General features: G+C 48.3%; 2 protein-coding genes across 2 annotated transcripts in view; one reads left to right on the top strand and one right to left on the bottom strand.

Moving 5' to 3' along the window:
* Positions 1-8883, bottom strand: part of pusl1 (pseudouridine synthase like 1) — a gene marked incomplete at its 5' end in the record, with an annotated part of 16985 nt that extends 8102 nt beyond the window's left edge. Inside the window, 3 exons of the mRNA XM_084445757.1 lie at positions 5099-5286; positions 8351-8408; positions 8825-8883. Of these exons, the coding sequence (XP_084301883.1) occupies positions 5099-5286; positions 8351-8408; positions 8825-8883 (305 nt within the window). The remainder of the gene's footprint in view (positions 1-5098; positions 5287-8350; positions 8409-8824) is intronic.
* A 756-nt stretch (positions 8884-9639) lies between these two features.
* Positions 9640-20000, top strand: part of LOC311315274 (arf-GAP with coiled-coil, ANK repeat and PH domain-containing protein 3-like) — a gene marked incomplete at both ends in the record, with an annotated part of 84628 nt that continues 74267 nt past the window's right edge. Inside the window, one exon of the mRNA XM_084445902.1 lies at positions 9640-9686. Coding sequence (XP_084302028.1) covers positions 9640-9686 — 47 coding nt within the window. The remainder of the gene's footprint in view (positions 9687-20000) is intronic.

Below are 20000 nucleotides of genomic sequence, written 5' to 3'. Positions count from 1 at the left end.
GGGGGTAACTGCCATGCAAGGTGCTAACCTGTTCATTGGGAGCAACTTGGGGTTCAGTGTCTTGCCCAAGGACACGTGGACGGGAGGAGCTGGGATTCGAACCGCCGACCCTACGATCATTGGACGACCCGCTCTACCTCCTGAGCCACAGCCACCCCAAAATAGTAGGTAAATGATGATGATGATGATGATGATGATATACAGCACTTTTCCAAAGCGATCAAAGCATGTGACGACATTGATTTTATCTATTTATTTATTATTTATTTCATGGCCTGTGATTGGTCCAGACAGCAGACAATTATTTCATGGCCTGATTGGTCCAGACATATAGAGTCCAAACCAGAGGATCACGACACCAGCCGTTGCCCAGAGAGAGAATAAGGTCAACCTCAGGGTCAACCTAAATGATTCACTCACTTTAGTGGAGTTAGTGTGTACGCTAAGAACCCTGGAAAGACAAAAAGAGAGAGAGAGGGGGGGTGATGGCAACCTGTGGGTTTGGTGAGTGAGTAGAGAAAGAGAGAGATTGTTATGCACCATGTTATGCACCATGTTATGTACCATGTTATGCACAAAGTTATGCACCAGGCCCAAAAGCAAACTCTTTCTACCTCTACCTAGTATGTTGAAAAGCTACAATGGCAACAAAACAAAAATTCTGATCCTGATTCAATAGTGTGTATGTTAATGTTGTGTTCACCTGAGCCGCAGCTCTGTCCAGTTGTACACAGAGAGAGCGTGCGCGTGTGTGTGTGTGTGTGTGTGTGTGTGTGTGTGTTTGTGTGTGTGTGTGTGTGAGTCTACTGGTAGTATGCGGGCCGGCCCCTGGTGTTGGCTGACTAGAGGCACAATGAATGAATGAATTAATATATATATACACAGTGTATATACTCCTCAAAAAAGTAGGGAAACGTTATTTCGGTCGATTATTTGTCCCCTTTAATAATACCAATTGGTATTTTATTTCATATCATTGGAAAAGCCTGATTTACAACGAGGTACAACTTGTAAGGATCATATATTCATAGACTGAGCAACACAGCTAAACGTGTGGGTGGCAGCCAATTATTTTTTGCCAAAATCCCCTGCAATATTCTTGTGTTGGTATTCACTCTTGTTTTGAGTTGCTTGGTGGATTGGATGATTGCACTCTCCCACAGTAATAACGAAAAAACAACACATATTGGCCATTTTTACACTTCATTCATTTTACAGTCAGGGACCTCAGTAGCATGCGGTAGATCCATACGCAGCCACAACGATATAAAATACAATACCAATTGGTATTATTAAAGGGGAGAAATAATCGACCAAAATAACGTTTCTGAACTTTTTTTTGAGGAGTAATATATATATAAATATATATATAATTTATTTATATATGTTTGACTGCGGGTGCCAGGAAGGGGCCTGGTGGCACATTAATTTTGATGTGTGAGTGCATTTTTGATAACGTGTGAGCAGTGGTGCATACTGTATGTTCAGTATTCAGTAGACTGTAGAGAAAGTAGACGACGTTTTTTCACAGGGGGACGAATGTGAGTGTGACACCTTCGCGTACGCAATGTGTCGGCCGTCAAACGCACCCCTGATCTGATCCGACAGGCCCCACCTGACCTGCCCACCTCAGACTTGCCCCGGCCACATTCAACTAAGTAAGCACACATTTTATTCATAAAGCTCTTCTCACAGAGAGGACTCACAAAGTGCTTCACACGGGTTAAAATGCACACAAAGAATCAACAAAAACACAGGAAACAGGACAACAGTCATAAACATACAGTCAAATGAATTCAACAAATGTAAAAAGCAAATTTAAACAGAAGCGTTTTTAGCTGTTTCTTAAAAATGTCCGGTGGCTCATGGGTTAAGGCGCGTACCACATAAAGGCTAGTCCGTATCGCAGCGGCCCAGGTTCGAATCCGGCCCGGGCTCTGTGCCACATATCCTCCCCCCTCTCTCTCTCTCTCTCTCTCTCACCTTTCCTGTCACTCTACACTGTCCTATAGCCTACAATAAAGCACAAATGCCCCAAACAAAAATGTGTCCAGAGAAACCCCCCCTCCTCCCTCCAGCAGGACCCAGCTGTGCATTCACAATCACACCAGTTGACCTGACGCTGAATGCTTCGTATCCGATACCAGTTTACCATCACCTACATCTGGAGTTCACACTATGAAAGGGGGGTTTGGTTCATGATCAGCACCTCGCGCAAACATCGAAGGACCATGATGTTTTCTTTTCCAGGTGAGCGAGGAAATGCTCACTGTCACAGAACTAAACCAGTGCACGGTGAACCTGTTGTCCCCCACCCACCACGCAGGTCTACGGCTGCTTTCTTTTCACAATGTTGCTTCACTTTTTCAAGCGTAAAAGACATGAAACGTGACACGAGTGCAGTGCATAGTTCCCTGTTACCCTACTGTATATACATAAAGTGACCCAAGCACATAGTTCATCACATTAGTTTAGTCACATTAGTTCAGCGCCTCCTATTCTGTCCATCCTCAGATGAGCGCTTGTTCACCATGCGTTAAAACCTCTATTTTTGTATCTTGGATGCCTCCTCGTTTTTAAGTGTGTGGGCCGTTCCTTAAGTTTGATTTTGCACCTCAATGTAAAACAGTAAATGACATATGTAACTTCTGAACACTGTGCTTCATTCACCCGTGGCTCAAGCAGATCATCCTGTCAGCTCACAAGCTTTTTTAAATGTCCGACCGTTTGCAGCTAAATGAAATGATTAGGTAGTATGATAGGAGGTGTTCCCTAGAGAGGTGTTCCAGGCGTGTCCGGCTGGGAGGAGGCCGCGGGGTAGACCCAGGACCAGGTGGCGGGACTACATCTCCTCACTGGCCTGTGAGCGGCTAAAGATCCCTCAGGCAGAGCTGGTTGATGCTGCCAGGGAAAGGGATGTCTGGGGCCCTCTGCTGGAACTGCCGCCTCCGCGACCCGACCCTGGATAAGCGGACGACGATGGATGGATGGATGATAGATTATGTAACTTCTGACCACTGGGTGACCTTCGCCCTGCTTCTTGCTAGCAGTGACGTTCTAGATCCAGAGGTCCAGTAGCTTCACAGAGCCGGGTTGCCTGCGTGCGTCCGAGCCGTTCAGAGAGACTCCTCACAAGCGCGAGCCTCTATCCGCGTGTCTCGATGTCGATGGCAGAAGTAGATAGAGCTGCTCTGCTCTGATTGGCTCAGCCTCACAGACCCCCCACGGAGCGGCAGGACTGACTCTGTCACGGTTGGAGAACATGACCCAGCTATAGGTCTGTGATCTATAGAGCAGGACCGAACTACCTAAAGGTGCATTGTACACTGTGCGATAAAACCCACGACTTCTGAGGTCGTAAGGTGGTCGTGGGTTGTCGCAGACAATCGTAGCTCATCGTGTGCAAAATCGGGACTCGCAAGTCGTACAGTGTGAGAAGGTGTACGATCTGCGATTCATTGCTACGACGTTCTACAATGAAGCTACGACCTCCCGACAAAATATCTGGCATGTCAGATATTTTCGTCGTAGATCGCAAATCATGTAGAAGTTCAGCCAAGATGAATCGTGGGCGTAATCGGGGCTGCCAGAAGTCGTATAGAGTGAATACACACGTCGTATGGTCTTGAGACAGAGTCCCGGTCGTACAGTGGGAAGGGATCCCTGATCTAAGATTTTTTCAGTCGTACAGTGTACAGAAGGCTTAAAGAAGAGTCCTCCCATCTTCTGATCATGGTGTGAATAGAACAACTATTACTAATGATAATTGTACCCACAATGCTCCTAGCCCCTAATATTTGAGAATAAATACTAATCTTTGAGAATTTGAACTATGGATTTAGAAAGTAGACAGGGCCTGAGTAGAATAGACTATACTTTTACTGAGACACCAAGCATAGTTTTTATGTACTGTTCAAAGGGAAATATACTTGGCAATGGGAAAAGTGCATTTTGGTGAGCGCCCCCAGGTGGCGGGCTCCGGTACATGCACGTACACACACACTAATGTACAGGGGTCAATCTAATAGCCCCCACCTTTATTTCATTGGGGAAACTAACATTGGGGTTAGTTTTATTGGGAGCATTACAGAGAGAGAGAGAGAGAGAGAGAGAGAGAAAGAGAGACAGAGAGAGAGAGAGACAGAGAGAGACAGAGAGAGACAGAGAGAGAGACAGAGAGAGAGAGACAGAGAGAGACAGAGAGAGACAGAGAGAGAGAGAAACAGAGAGAGAAAGAGAGAGACTGAGAGAAAGAGAGAGAGAGAGACAGAAAGAGAGACAGAGAGAGACAGAGAGAGAGAGAGAGAGAGAGAGCAGGATTCACCGACAACCTTCCCACAGCTTCAGGGATTAACACTCCCATGCTCATGCCGGAGGGATGGAGAGAGAGAGAGAGAGAGAGAGAGGGAGGGGGGGGGGGTGATAGATGAAGAGAGGGACAATAGAGGAAGGAGAGTAAGAGGGAGGGAGAGACAGAGGGAGGGAGGGAGAGACAGAGGGAGGGAGAGAAAGAATATCATCCATGATTTGAAAGGGTCTATATTTAGCCCATGACGGAGTTCTGTGGGTTTAACATGCAGAGTGTGGCACAGCGTAATGTACAATGGCGTCACTGCAGTTTCACACACACACACACACACACACACACACACACACACACACACGCGCGCACGCACACGCACACACAGACACACACATACACACACACACACAGGAATCAGATTTCATGATAAAAGCACAGTCATTCAATCAGCTAATGCTCTGTCCCTGATCGAATCCTTACTCATTTAAACATTACATGTATTCATTCTAAACAAATTCTTATTAATTTAACCTTGATGGGCCTAGGTCAAGCCTCTCAAATGACCTCACTCCAGGAAAGTGCATTTGAATTTATACCCATTAGAGTTGCATTTCACATTTTACATTCCTCATAAGCTAAGCTTGTTTGAAATAGTTTAAATAGAACAGACAACATATGGGTAGAGATTGTTAGAATTCAATAAAGATGTTTAGAACTAAACACATAGAACATAGAACTGTCCTCTCCCTCTCTTTGGCTCCGCCCAACTGACCACCTGAGGAAAGGCGTCTTTACCTGATTGGCTCCGGCCTCAGGTAGAAGTTGAGGGCGTTGACCAGGACGTCCTCTGCGAAAGGGGGCTTGTTGCTCCTGCGCTGGAGGTCAAAGTGGGCGGAGTTACAGAGGGCGTGGACGCCAGCATCGGTTCGGCTGGAGATGGACAGAGACACTTCGTTCACAGGCTTCAACTTCCTCAGAGCTTCCTGGAGAGAGGAGAGAGAAAGAGGAGAGAGAGGAGAGAGGGAGGAGAAGGAAAGAGAGAGGGAGGAGAGAGAGAGGAGAGAGAGAGGAGAGAGAAAGAGAGAGAGAGGAGAGGGAGGAGAGAGGGAGGAGAGAGAAAGAGAGAGGGAGGAGAGAGGAGAGACAGAGAGAGGAGAGAAGAGAGAGCACAGGAGAGAGTGAGAAAGAGGAGAGAGAGAAGAGAAGAGAAGAGAGAGAGAGGAGAGAGGGAGGAGAGAGAAAGAAAGAGAGAGGAGAGAGGGAGGAGAGAGAAAGAGAGAGAGAGAGGAGAGGGAGAAGGGAGAGAGGAGAGAGGGAGGAGAGAAAAAGAGGGGGAGAGGAGAGAGGAAGGAGAGAGAGAGGGAGGAGAGAGAGAGGACAGAGCACAGGAGAGAGTGAGAAAGAGGAGAGAGAGAAGAGAAGAGAGAGGGAGGAGAGAGAGGAGAGAGAGCAGAGGAGAGAGAGAGAGAGAAAGGAGAGAGAGAGAGCAGAGGAAAAAGAGACAGAAAGGACAAAAGGTCAAAATGGCCACAGGAACTCGATATGTTATAATGTGGAAAATGCATCCATCCCTCTTGCATCAAATCTATTGATCCACCACCACGAGCATGACAGTGATCGACTAAAAGCCGCCACACCAGCGATCTCTCAATCACGAGTTGCAAAACTGATAACAATTCCTAGTATTTACAACGCTGCAGTCCAACAGGCTTCTTGTGTTCGTTCCCGTCTATACATCAAGTTGCTTTGATGATGTTATAGGTATGTAACTAACAGAATGGGTTCTTATCAGTCAGGGGAAAGTTAACAATATCTACAGTCAGAGATGAACACCACAGAGGTTAATCACAACGCTCGGACATGAAGACAACAAAACTTACTCAGCGCTCACGACTTCAAAACAAAACTTTATCTCTTGAGTCAGGAGGCGGGATTTGCTCTAATCTCTCAAGTCTAGACATGGAGGAATCCCTGGTTGAGCATGAGTCCCCACTCTCTGTGAAGTGCATTGTGTTGCCTCTGTGTATGAAATGCACTATATAAATAAAGTTTGATTTGATTTGATTTGATGAATCTGCAGTGTGGGATCAGGCCTCCATCTCACTACGGATGAATAACGCTCAACTGTGTGGAATGATTGTCCGTCATAGCGAAAAACTGGAAAAATGCTGTGATTTTATTTCACGTTGACTGGGTGAATAAGAGTTTTTTGTGTTTAAGAGTTTCTCTGAGGCTTTTAGATGCACTAAAAAAATGATCTGGCTAAATAGTCTAAATAAAGCAAGGGATTATGGGATATTCTAGCTTTTACACTGAATTGAGGGTAGATGCACTTCACTGTTGCTTCTTTTTTTCCAACAACTTCCCAGCCTTCGTGCTGTTCTTTTTCTATGTCTTACTATCAAGTGCTAAAGCTGAACGTTAATGGCCTCTCTCTCCAGGTCGTCCTCAGACGAGTCCTGCATCGGCGTTTCCAGACCTCCCGGTCCTCCATGCATGTGGACGGCTCTCTGGTACTTTCCTCTGCTGCGTCTTTCTTAATAGGCTCTGTGCACCAGCTCCACTACTTCCTGAAAGGAAGTGGGCATCTTTATTTCCTGTCCTATACTATTGTATTAAGTGATTTATCAGGTGTGCGCTGGGTGTGCCGCACACCTGATCAATCACTTAATCCAATAGTATAGGACAGGAAATAAAGATGCCCACTTCCTTTCAGGAAGTAGTGGAGCTGGTGCACAGAGCCCATTACGTCCACGTACGTCCATGTGGGACGTCCTAGTGACCCATGCCCGTGTGTCGGCTCTCACAGCACCAGTTCGCTGGCTGGAAGCTCCAGGTGTCTCTGGCAGTGACCAGCCGGCCTTGTTATCCTGGCTGCCATTTTCTCACTCAACCTTTGTGACCCCCCCCCCCCCTCCCCCTCTCCCTCCCCCATACCGATGCTTGTTGGAAACACGCTCGCTCTGGTTGACGTTAAGTACTGCACGCGGCGTTCCGGTGTAGCACCTGTGTAGCACCCGCCCCTATGTGAGTCAAACCGGCCCCCAAAGTCATTTCCACGCCGGTTCCCTTTAGAGCGCGTTCCCCTGCGCTGATGTTCTGGTACTAGTGTGAGGGGACGGGGGGAGGAAGTGCAGCGCAGCGCGGGGGGGATGGCGGCCAGCTGTCTGCAGTCGGGTGGAAATCCTGGAGGATGGAACATGAGGATGAATCACCCTCCGCAGGTCTGCGCCCCAGCTGGGCCGCGCCACACACCCACGGCGCCTGAACGCGGTGTGAGTGTGCGGGGGTCGAGCTGGTGCAGGCTGTGTTGTGTGTAAGGCAAGGTGTGCACAATGTGTGTGTGTGGGTGTGTTTGCACACGTTTTTTGCATATGCGTGTGTTTGTGTATGTGTGTGGGTGTATTTGCATGTGTTGTTGCATACATGTGTGTGTGTGGGTGTGCGCATATGTGTGTGTGCATGTGTGTGTGTGGTTTGCATGCGTTATTGCATATGTGTGTGTTTGTGTATGTGTGTGTGTGTGTTTGCATACGTTTTTGCATATGCGTGTGTTTGTGTGTGTGTGTATTTGCATGTGTTGTTGCATACATGTGTGTGTGTGTGTGCATATGTGTGTGTGCATGTGTGTGTGTGTTTGCATGCGTTATTGCATATGTGTGTGTTTGTGTATGTGTGTGTGTGTGTTTGCATGTGTTGTTGCATGCGTGTGAGTGTGTGTGTATGTGGCTTGTATGTGTACGCACACGATCCCCCCCAAAACACAGATGAGCTATACTTGTGTACGGTCCAGTAACTTTCCCCCACATGGATATAATCCACTCATTTAACTCTCCTCTCTCTCTCTCTCTCTCTCTCTCTCTCTCTATCTCTCTCTCCCTCTTTCTATAGCCTCATGCACTGTCAGCAGTCAGGTCTCCATCTTCAAACCTAACCACAGAAATGTCTGGCCTCGTTCCCCAGGCAGTCTTCCTCTGCTGCCATTGGAGCAAAGTTCACATCATTCCAGAAGGTCTCATTGTGAGAGATGATCACTGTTGCACTCACCTCTAAGTAGTTCTGGACCCCTTTGACCAGGAGGTGCGAAGGTGCCCTGACAACCCCACTGTGGACCAAGAAAGAGATAATACCATATAGCTTACATTAGCATTTTGAACAGTGTATTGTATTTTGTATATTGTACTGTATTTTGTTTGCAATGTATCTTGTATTTGCTTCTTTTTTTCACTGTATTTGCACTGTCATGTCTGCACTGTCCTGTCCTATCCTGTCCTGTCCTATCCTGTCCTGCAGGTGTCCTATGTCGTCTGCCGCAGCGCATGCGTAAACCAGGGGTCTGCAGCCCGTAGCCCGCTGCTTCAGAGACACATCCACCCATTTAACCCGTCCACAGTGGCTCCCTGACTTTAACAAAAAACTAGTATGTGTAGCATACATGGCCAACAAAACGGATCTTGAATCATTTGGTATGGTCATTAGAAACTGAAATATATAACTTATATTAGGCTAAAGTTAACTCACCTGTATTTCGTTCCAATGTATTGAAAAAATATGAGGTAACGCGAGCAATCTTTGTTCATGATCTTTGAAGTTCTTGATCATGCTGTAGTCCTTGATCATAGCATGTTGGAACGTCAGCCCAGCACAGCTAATAGATAGATCATTCAACAATCAAACCCATATGGTTCAGCATGTGACCCAACACAGGCTAGTACTACTGTCAGTCATGTTATTCTCTATAGCCAAACAGAAACACGATTTGATCATCCAAAGCATGCGAGTTCATTGTGAACTACAGAAATGCGACGGGAACGCACCTACTGGAAAAGAACTACAACCATGCTCATTACCCATGCGTTGCCGGACAGGGATCTAATAGCAGTTGGCACTTTATTCCATATTCAAGGTCCTATGAAATAAATGCAAGGATGATAGAGTACATCTGCCAACTTACATGACCACAAATGTGTTCGCAACTGGGATTTCTGAGCTAAACTGGAAGCATTTAGGTACGAGAACCGCTTTCGAGTGAAAAGGACACCCGTGGTCCTTCATCAGTCAAATGAGCCTGGCTCTTTATGATGTCGTCACCAAGATTGACAGAGGGGTGTGTCGTCAAATCCGTGTAGCCACGCCCCTCTGCTCGTCCTCGGCTCGGTGGCGGACAGACCGGGACAGACAGCTGCGGTAGTGATCGCATTGAGAACTGCACATTGTCAACGTTACACAGGAGGCTGCTGGACCGCGCGCCTGCACGTTCTCTACCGTTTCTGCGATATCAGCCCCGGGCAATGAAATTGATAGACTGAAGGAGGAATATCCAAGAAAAAGCAAAAATGACGGTGGACTTTGAAGAATGTATTAAAGATTCACCCCGTTTCAGGTGAGAATGCGTTTGAGTATGGCACACACGGCGGTGCGCAATTTTGGAACATTTACGCACAAAAAATGCACGGGTTACATAGGCTACCACTCCCATTAGGTGTCTTGTATGCGGCGATAGCGTGGTTAGAATTGGGGGGAATTCATTTTTTCTATGTAGTGCAAGGAATATGGCAGTGCGGGCATATTGATATGGCCTCTCCGCTTGACTATGCTCACCACACATATTATAGTACCGTGTTTTGATGAGAGAATATTCTAACACGATCGCTTCCATATTTTCACGCATGCCGCTTGATCTGATGACTGCTGTCTGTCACCTTGTTGTTCAACCGCCTGTGAGAGCGCTGCGCTCGGAACCAGTTGAATGAATGACTCCTAGGCGAGGAGAGGAGGCTAGTCTGCTCTCCTGCACAGCCATTTGAGATGCTGCTCGATTGAATTTCCATATGTTCTGCTGCGGACGGCAAATGTTTGACCTTGTACAGTAGGCTACATGGAATTTAAGCATTTTCCATTCATCAACAGTGATTAGACCCTCAACCCCGCCATTAAGATAGTCAGTCTCTCTCTCTTTCTCTCTCTCTCTCTCTCTCTTTCTCTCTCTCTCTCTCCCTCTCTCCCTCTCTCTCTCTCTCGCTGAATCAGTATCATTCACCAATAGGACGGTCTGTTTTGAAGGTAACAACCCTATGTTTGTCAGACAGGGCATACTGTGCAGTGTGTTAATGGTGTCCCGGTTTCAAAAAATGCTTCTGATTGCCTGCTCAAAAGGACAGCGCCATGTCCAAAAACATTGACCCTCCTTATTGATGTCTCTGAATGTCATACGAAAAAGCATGCAGGTTGTAGGCAGTCCCCTCAGACCAATTATGAGCTCCTACAGTAGTGTGTGTGTGTGTGTGTGTGTGTGTGTGTGTGTGTGTGTGTGTGTGTGTGTGTGTGTGTGTGTGTGTGTGTGTGTGTGTGTGTAGAGAGAGAGAGAGAGAGAGATGCCCTTGTAGAACCAGAGTCCTGGCAGAGAGGCTGGAGGTCGAGGCTCCTCTCCCCAGGGAGGGGGGGTTATCCTGGGCAGAGCTCCAGCTCTCTGGCCCTGGTCCACTGGAGGATAGTAGCTAACACGGGCCGGCCGGACGCTAGCCTGGCTTACACACACACACACACACACACACACACACACACACACCTAGCACGGCCCGGACGGATGCTAGCCTGGTTTACACGCACGCACGCACGCACACACACACACACACACACACACACACACACACACACACACACACACACACACACCTAGCACGGCCCGGACAGATGCTAGCCTGGCCCGGTGACAGTGGGGGCCTCTGGGAGGAAGGGGGGGGGCTAACCCTAACTCTCTAAGGTTCAACTCACACATACACACAAAAACACACGCACACACACACACACACACATTTTTCTGTCCTTTTCTTTTGTCTCACAAACATGACTACACACACCTTCTCTCTTCCTGTTTCCCTCCTAAACTTGCTTCAGTTTTTGTATTAATGTGTTCATTAATACAAAATTAGTGTTCAGACAGTGATTTGTGTGTTCAGACAGTGATTTGTGTGTTCAGTGATTTGTGTGTTCAGACAGTGATTTGTGTGTGTAGACAGACGTGAGACAGAGAACCCACGCTCCATACACACACCTAATCCCCCCCATACACACCCCTCCTGGCAGCCGCGCCCCCCTGGGTGATGGACGGCCTCCTCCAGACACGACGCAGGAAGTGTTGAAAAACTGTGGATCCTAAAAGTGATTCCTGTTTCCTGAGAACTCACTTTCCCATGGTCTCCTTGTCTCTTTCTCTGTCTGTCTGTGTCTGTCTCTCTCTCCCTCTCTCTCTCTTTCTCTCTCTCTCCCTCCCCCTCTCTCTCTCTTTCTTTCTCTCTCTCTCTTTCTCTCTCTCTCTCTCTCTCTCTCTCTCTCCCTCTTTCTCTCTCTCTTTCTCTCTCTCCTTCTCTCTCTCTCTCTCTCTCTCTCTCTCTCTCTCTCTATTGCATGATGGTTCCAGATCGTTTTTTGGTCTGTAGACAGGAGCAGAGAGTTAGTTCCAGACAAGCGGGTGAACATGACAGATCTCACTGGGGGACTTGAACCTTGGTCTCTGGGGCAAGTTATACACCTGCTGGAGGGCTCTGTTGGTCAGGTGAAGTCTGGGCTTGTGTTACGTGGTCTGCGTGGTCAGGGTTATCCTGGTCAGGTAGACTGGGCTGGTGGTCTGCGTGGTCAGGGTTATCCTGGTCAGGTAGACTGGGCTGGTGGTCTGCGTGGTCAGGGTTATCCTGGTCAGGTAGACTGGGCTGGTGGTCTGCGTGGTCAGGGTTATCCTGGTCAGGTAGACTGGGCTGGTGGTCTGCGTGGTCGGGGTTATCCTGGTCAGGTAGACTGGGCTGGTGGTCTGCGTGGTCAGGGTTATCCTGGTCAGGTAGACTGGGCTGGTGGTCTGCGTGGTCAGGGTTATCCTGGTCAGGTAGACTGGGCTGGTGGTCTGCGTGGTCGGGGTTATCCTGGTCAGGTAGACTGGGCTGGTGGTCTGCGTGGTCGGGGTTATCCTGGTCAGGTAGACTGGGCTGGTGGTCTGCGTGGTCAGGGTTATCCTGGTCAGGTAGACTGGGCTGGTGGTCTTCGTGGTCAGGGTTATCCTGGTCAGGTAGACTGGGCTGGTGGTCTGCGTGGTCAGGGTTATCCTGGTCAGGTAGACTGGGCTGGTGGTCTGCGTGGCTGGTCATCTGGGGGTGGCGGTTGTGTAACGCCACCTCTGCTGCTGGAGAAAGGTGAACGGGAGCTGAGCACTAGTCTGTGGCGTTCACCACAGCACACACCCTCACACACACCCTCACACACTGCAGGCCCACACCTGCGTATGGTGGGGTATGGGTGTGTGTGTGCCTGTGTGTACATGTATGTATCGATTGCAGTCCCTTTTTGTTTTGCGTGCGCTCTGTCTCTCTCTCTCTCTGTCTCTCTCTCTCTCTCTCCCGCCCTCCCTCCCTCCCTCCCTCCCTCCCTCCCTCCCTCTCTCTCTCTCTCTCTATCTCTCTCCCTCCCTCCCTCTCTCTCTCTCTCTCTCTCTCTCCCTCTCTCTCTCTCTCTCTCTCTCTCTCTCTCTCTCTCACCTGCTGCTCTGCTCCTTTAACAAAGCCGGTCCACCCGTCTGTCCAGTCCTCCTCACCACACAGCTGAACCAGGGCTCACCCTCACATTCATTCACCCTCACATTCATTCACCCTCACATTCATTCACCCTCACCCTGCCTCACATTCATTCACCCTCACATTCATTCACCCTCACCCTGCCTCACATTCATTCACCCTCACATTCATTCACCCTCACCCTGCCTCACATTCATTCACCCTCCCATTCATTCACTCTCACCCTGCCTCACATTCATTCACCCTCACATTCATTCACCCTCACCCTGCCTCACATTCATTCACCCTCACATTCATTCACCCTCACAATCATTCACCCTCACCCTGCCTCACATTCATTCACCCTCACATTCATTCACCCTCACCCTGCCTCACATTCATTCACCCTCACATTCATTCACCCTCACCCTGCCTCACATTCATTCACCCTCATATTCATTCACCCTCATCCTCACATTCATTCATCCTCACATTCACTCACCCTCACATTCATTCACCCTCAGATTCATTCACCCTCGCATTCATTCACCCTCACATTCATTCACCCTCACCCTCACATTCATTCACCCTCATCCTCACATTCATTCACCCTCACATTAACTCACCCTCACATTCATTCACCCTCACATTCATTCACCCTCACCCTCACATTCATTCACCCTCATCCTCACATTCATTCACCCTCACATTAACTCACCCTCACATTCATTCACCCTCACATTCATTCACCCTCACCCTCACATTCACTCACCCTCACATTCACTCACCCTCACATTCATTCACCCTCACATTAATTCACCCTCATCCTAACATTCATTCATCCTCACATTCATTCACCCTCACATTCATTCACCCTCATTCTCACATTCATTCATCCTCACATTCATTCACCCTCGCATTCACTCACCCTCACATTCATTCACCCTCACATTCATTCATCCTCACATTCATTCACCCTCACCCTGCCTCACATTCATTCACCCTCACATTCATTCACCCTCACAATCATTCACCCTCACAATCATTCACCCTCACCCTGCCTCACATTCATTCACCCTCACATTCATTCACCCTCACCCTGCCTCACATTCATTCACCCTCACATTCATTCACCCTCACCCTGCCTCACATTCATTCACCCTCACATTCATTCACCCTCACCCTGACTCACATTCATTCACCCTCACATTCATTCACCCTCACCCTGCCTCACATTCATTCACCCTTATATTCATTCACCCTCATCCTCACATTCATTCACCCTCACATTCACTCACCCTCACATTCATTCACCCTCAGATTCATTCACCCTCGCATGCATTCACCCTCACATTCATTCACCCTCACCCTCACATTCATTCACCCTCACATTAACTCACCCTCACATTCATTCACCCTCATTCATTCACCCTCACCCTCACATTCACTCACCCTCACATTCACTCACCCTCACATTCATTCACCCTCACATTCATTCACCCTCATCCTCACATTCATTCATCCTCACATTCATTCACCCTCACATTCATTCACCCTCATTCTCACATTCATTCATCCTCACATTCATTCACCCTCACATTCACTCACCCTCACATTCATTCACCCTCACATTCACCCACCCTCACAGTCACCAGGCTCATTGTGTCCCAGCATTGTGTCCACTCTGTCAGAGGGTTCACTTTTTCATTTTGATTGCAGACTGAAGTGCGTGTCAAGTGTAGTGATTGAGGCTTGATTGGGGCTGTTGTAGAGGATGTGTGTGTGTTGTAGAGGATGCGTGTGTGTGTGTGTGTATGTGTGTGTGTGTGTGTGTGTGTGTCTGTGTATGTGTATGTGTGTGTGTGTTGCCCTCCAACAAGTCCTCTGGACAGTGCTGCAAAGTGGCTCAGATGGTTGTCATGGTAGCGTATTTGCACGTAGCTGCATCCAGCGTCACCTAGACGACATGTTCTTTTTTTTTTTTTATAACATTGCTTATTTGTTTCTGGAAAAATCAGCTAATTTAGAAAAGGTAACAGGTACCTTACCTGTTCCTCTAGTCTGCTCCTTCAGCTGCACGCCGGTCAGAACAGCAGGGGAGGAGTTCCCTGTGAGAATAAGGGAACTGACCACTGATTACAGCTGGAGGTACTAATATGCGTCATGTCTGCATCTCTCAAATGAACGTCACCATCAGCCAGGAGAAGGAGACAAGGAGAGGAGGTAGGAGGCGAGGTAGGAGAGAAGGTAGGAGAGGAGGTAGAAGAGGAGGTAGGAGGCAAGGTAGGAGGAGAGGAGGTAGAAGGAGAGGAGATGGAGGCAAGGTAAGAGGAGACGAGGTGGGAGGAGAGGAGGTAGGAGGCAAGGGAAGAGGAGACGAGGTGGGAGGAGGTGAGGAAGGGACTGGAATGTTAGAATTACAGCTACTGAGTTATGAGACCCTGGGGGTGTTTTTGAAGTGACCTACCTGTTACTCCCACACACCCTCTCACACACACACACACACACACACACACACACACACACACACACACACACACACACACACACACACACCACGCTCAGCTTCTCATGCTGTCAGGCTGAGTGAGTAGGTGAGTGAGTTAATAGTGAAGTCTCTGATAGCCATTCATGTTAGGACAGCTCCACTGGTCGAGCTTCACAGCCGCATGGCAATTATATCAGATTTATGCTGTTTATCCTCGGTCACATTGGTAACACAAGTCTAGCCTGAACTGAGTTTTCGATACACATCGTTTGGATTATGCTCTGTTTGGTTCCCATGGCTACCGGGGGTGGGGGGCTACACCACTTCCTCTCCGGCAGGAGCCTGAGCAGGCGTGAGGTCGTGACCTCCCGCCGAGCGTCTGTTTCTGCTACTCTGCTTTCCGCACCGGGAGCCCCATGGGAAACGCACGCAGACGTACGCGCGTGATTTACGGTTATAACGAGAGCAAAAAGAACTACAGATACTGTAGCAGATTCATTTCCTGTCTCCCGGCGCCCGGGCGTTCTGCGTCGTAACCGTAACTAGGAGAGACGAATCTCGAACGCTGGTCGGCTGCTTCTGCCCGTCGCTGCTCCCGTTTTGACTGCAGTCTGTATTATATAAACATAATCTATATTATATAGAATGTTATATACACTGTATGGACAAACTACACATTACACTTATAGGAGCTTTCTAAATCCCATTCTAAATTCATGGGCATTAATATGGAGTTGATCTCCTCTTTGCAGCCATAACAGCTCGTCTGGGAACGCTTTCTACAAGATTTTGCTCTGTGTCTGTGGGCATTTTTGCCCATTCATCCTGAAGAGTATCTGTGAGGTCAGACACTGATCCGGAACATTATTGGGTCTTAGAGGATCATGCTTCCCCCCTCTTTATTACCAATAATGAGACGTTCCGTTTGTCCCCGCCCACCTCCCCCCTCCCCCGTTCTGTCCATCGATAATGGTATCTGCGTGGCTCGCCAAGCTGGCGGTCATCGCTGTGTCTGACCCGTCGGTCGCCTGGCGCCAGGGGGGGGCGTGGCCGGGCGCGGCCGCTCTCGACGCCGGAGGGAGGATGCTACCGCTGGCGTCGCTCGGGGTGACCCGCCGCTACGGCTGCCATGGCAACCGGCTCTCTCTTTCTGTCTCAGTTTATCTCTCTATCTGCTTCTTTGTCTGTATGTGTACTGTTCTCCCTCTCTCTCTCTCTCTCTCTCTCTCTCCCTCTCTCTCTCTCTCTGTCTCCCTCTCTCTCTCTCTCTGTCTCTCTCTCTCTCTCTCTCTCTCTCTCCCTCTCTCTCTGTCTCTCTCTCTCTCTCTCTCTCACTCCCTCTCTCTCTATCTCTCTCTTTCCCTCTCTCTCTCTCTGTCTCTCTCCCTCTCTCTCTGTCTCTCTCTGTCTCCCCCCCTCTCTCTCTCCCTCTCTCTCTCTCTCAGTCTCTCTCCCTCTCTCTCTGTCTCTCTCTCACTCTCTTTCATTATGTCTCTCTCTCTCCCTCTCTTCTTTCTCCTTCTCTCTTTCGTTGTCTCCCTCTCTCCCCCCTCTCTATCCTTCCCTCCTTCTCCCTCCCTCTCTCTCTCTCTCTCTCTCTCCCTCTCTCTCTCCCTCTCTCTCCCTCTCTCTCTCTCTCTCTCTCCCTCCCTCTCTCTCTCTCTCCAGTGATAAAGGTGTGTGTCTGATCAGAGTGTCTGATGGTCTCTGGTTCTCTGCAGGGCCAGCGCTTATCATCCATCACCACCATGTTGGAATACTGATGTAGGACACGCCCACTCTGCATGAGTCATCCAGTACCACCGGAACCACACACACGCACACAAACACACACGCACACACACACAGTGGTAATAGGCAGGTGTGTAATTGCCAGGGTGAATCTTTGGGAGTGCATATTGAGGTATTTTATGGCTTTAGATGAGGTCGGTGTTCAACACGCTGCCCTTGAAACACGGCAGATGAGATGAAAGTGGACAAAGTGCTGTGTAGTGGACTTGTTGCCAGAGGCGGGTTGACATTGATAGATGCTGGATGTTGCAGTTGCTCATATTGGAGCATTGCAAGTGTCCCTAGTCCCCTTAGTGCACATATGAAAGGATGCCAGCTCCTCTAGTAATGTCTGTGTATAAACTGACTAGAGTTCTGAAATAAACCACCATATTTAACAGCTGGGGTTCGGTAAGGCTGCGTTCCATAGGCGAAACATTTGAGAACATTCAGTCCATATACGCAACACTGGAGGCGTCCAAAACGACGGACAGTCCTGTTCTGCCCACCCGGTCCATATTATGTAACCTGGATCAACACAAACCTCTCAGCCTGTACAAATAGAAGAGCTACAGAACGTTGGCTTTACTGCGTCCGCTAGTAAACTAGTAAATTACTTCCCTGCAGATTATCTTCGCTGTTCAACCCCGAGGTCAGCTTCTCTCTGACGGCGGTTGGTGGAGATTCTGGGAACAGCGCTGGTCAAATCTGCAGGATTTGGCCGTAATAATCCTGAAGGATTTATGCCCCAGCAGTACGTCTCCTTTGTAGGTGTTTCTATGAGGGATGATTCAGTCAGGGTGGATCTGCTCTGGTTGTAGGTGTTTCTATGAGGGATGATTCAGTCAGGGTGGATGTGCTCTGGTTGTAGGTATTTCTATGAGGGATGATTCAGTCAGGGTGGATGTGCTCTGGTTGTAGGTGTTTCTATGAGGGATGATTCAGTCAGGGTGGATGTGCTCTGGTTGTAGGTGTTTCTATGAGGGATGGTTCAGTCAGGGTGGATGTGCTCTGGTTGTAGGTGTTTCTATGAGGGATGATTCAGTCAGGGTGGATGTGCTCTTGTATCGTGACGACAGATTCACGTTGACTGGAAAAGTACGTCTACGCATCCGGGATTAGATTATTTCGTAGAAGGAGATCAAATGATCAATCAATCAACCTTTATTTAAATAGAATGTTTCATACAAAGGAATGCAAATCAATGGGCTTCACAGATGGAAGGAATTCAGATTTGTTTGATGGGGACGGCCACTTGATTTGTTGCACAGTTGGCTAGATGTTTTCAGATGTCAATAGTAGTTTGATGTCAGAAGGAATCTACGTCCAAGGCTTGATAGATGAACTGTCTCTACTGTGTACAGTATAATACTGCTCATCTAGTTACTTTATCTGCTGTGTACAGTAGAGTAGACGGTAGTTTCCTAGTTTCCTGTGTTCAGTGGCCAGTGTAGCTGGAGATCAGGAACCCATCTCAAGCAGAAGTCTAATCCGGGAGAAAGAGGCTTCTCAGATGGTAGATGGACTGCTCTTACAGGTATATAGCACTTTTATGATCCAAAGCGCTTTACAATGGCCCTTTACAATGGTTTTACAATGGTCTCATTCACCCATTCACACACACATTCACACACCAATGGCGGCATGCCATGCAAGAGGCCAGCCTGCTCATTGGGAGCAATTTGGAGTTCAGTGTCTTGCCCAACGACACTTCGACTTGTGGACAGGAGGAGGCGGGAATCGAACCACAGACCCCGCGGTCATTGAACGGCCCGCTCTACCTCCTGAGCTACAGCCGCCCCTCAGAGCAGATCGCAGAGTTCACACCCAAAGCAGCCATCGCTCACTTCCTCCTCTCCGGGGAGTGACGCAGCCCTTCGACCGACCTTTGACCTTTTGAACCCTCGCACCTCACCGGTGTCACGCAAAAACAACTTCAAGGCTCTTCAGAACCTGACGAGCCTCTCCGATTTGGGAAAATATTTTCCTTCCTATGCGAAAGGCGGGTTTTAGTCCGTGGCGAAAGTCCTCCCACCGTGAGCTCCAGGAGAGAGATCTTTCATGTCGGAAGCATGAAAAGGCCATTCCGGCACTTCAAAGGCATTCTGGGAAACGGGAGATGTGGCGTTATTGGTGCCAGGGGAGGGAATATGCGCTCCAGCTCATTTGCACCACTTCACACTGTCTGGTTTGACACACACAGGCGGAACTGATGGCTTTTCTTGTAGGTTTTTTATTTCGGTTTTAATTTCTGACTTCAAGGGACGTGGAAATATGCATGAGCGTGTTAAACTAGCGAGGCCTTTGTGGTTCTGCGGGCTTTGTTGTGTGACATTCGTGTCAGTTCAGCTTCTGCGTCGAGGCAGTTGGTTTCTGTCACATCGTCAGGGGTGTTGTTACAGGGCTGATGGAGTTTGGTTTCATGTAATTCCTTCATGATGGTGGTTAAACCTTGGTTCAACAAATGACTCCATCAACATCTCCACCATTACAAGGCCAATAGATGAATAACCATATATGTGTGTTTTGATTTTTTCGGTCGTGCTTGATCGGTAACAGATGTATAGGCCATCCTAATAATATGTTGTGTGAATGAAATACATCACTTGCAAGTACACAACATCTTCCAATAGTGCTCTGCATTTAACCCTCTTTTAATGTCAAACTCAGAAGATACCGAGATTACAAAACAGTAACTCAACTGTAAATGTAAATGGAACTTACTGTATATGGTTATTCGTCTGTAGGCTTTGATCTAATTCCCCATTAGTTGGTACCGTAGGTATGTGACGCCTTGTCTTCTCATTGGCTGAAACAGTGATGGGAATCACTGATTGGCTAAAGGTTATGGGACTAGTGATGTCTGTACCTGTTTCCACCTGCAGATAGACTTGGTGGA

The sequence above is a fragment of the Borostomias antarcticus genome (assembly GCF_949987555.1).
Source record: "Borostomias antarcticus genome assembly, chromosome: 11".
In the NCBI taxonomy this organism is placed as follows: Eukaryota; Metazoa; Chordata; class Actinopteri; order Stomiiformes; family Stomiidae; genus Borostomias; species Borostomias antarcticus.
This window is presented reverse-complemented; position numbering and strand designations above follow the sequence as displayed.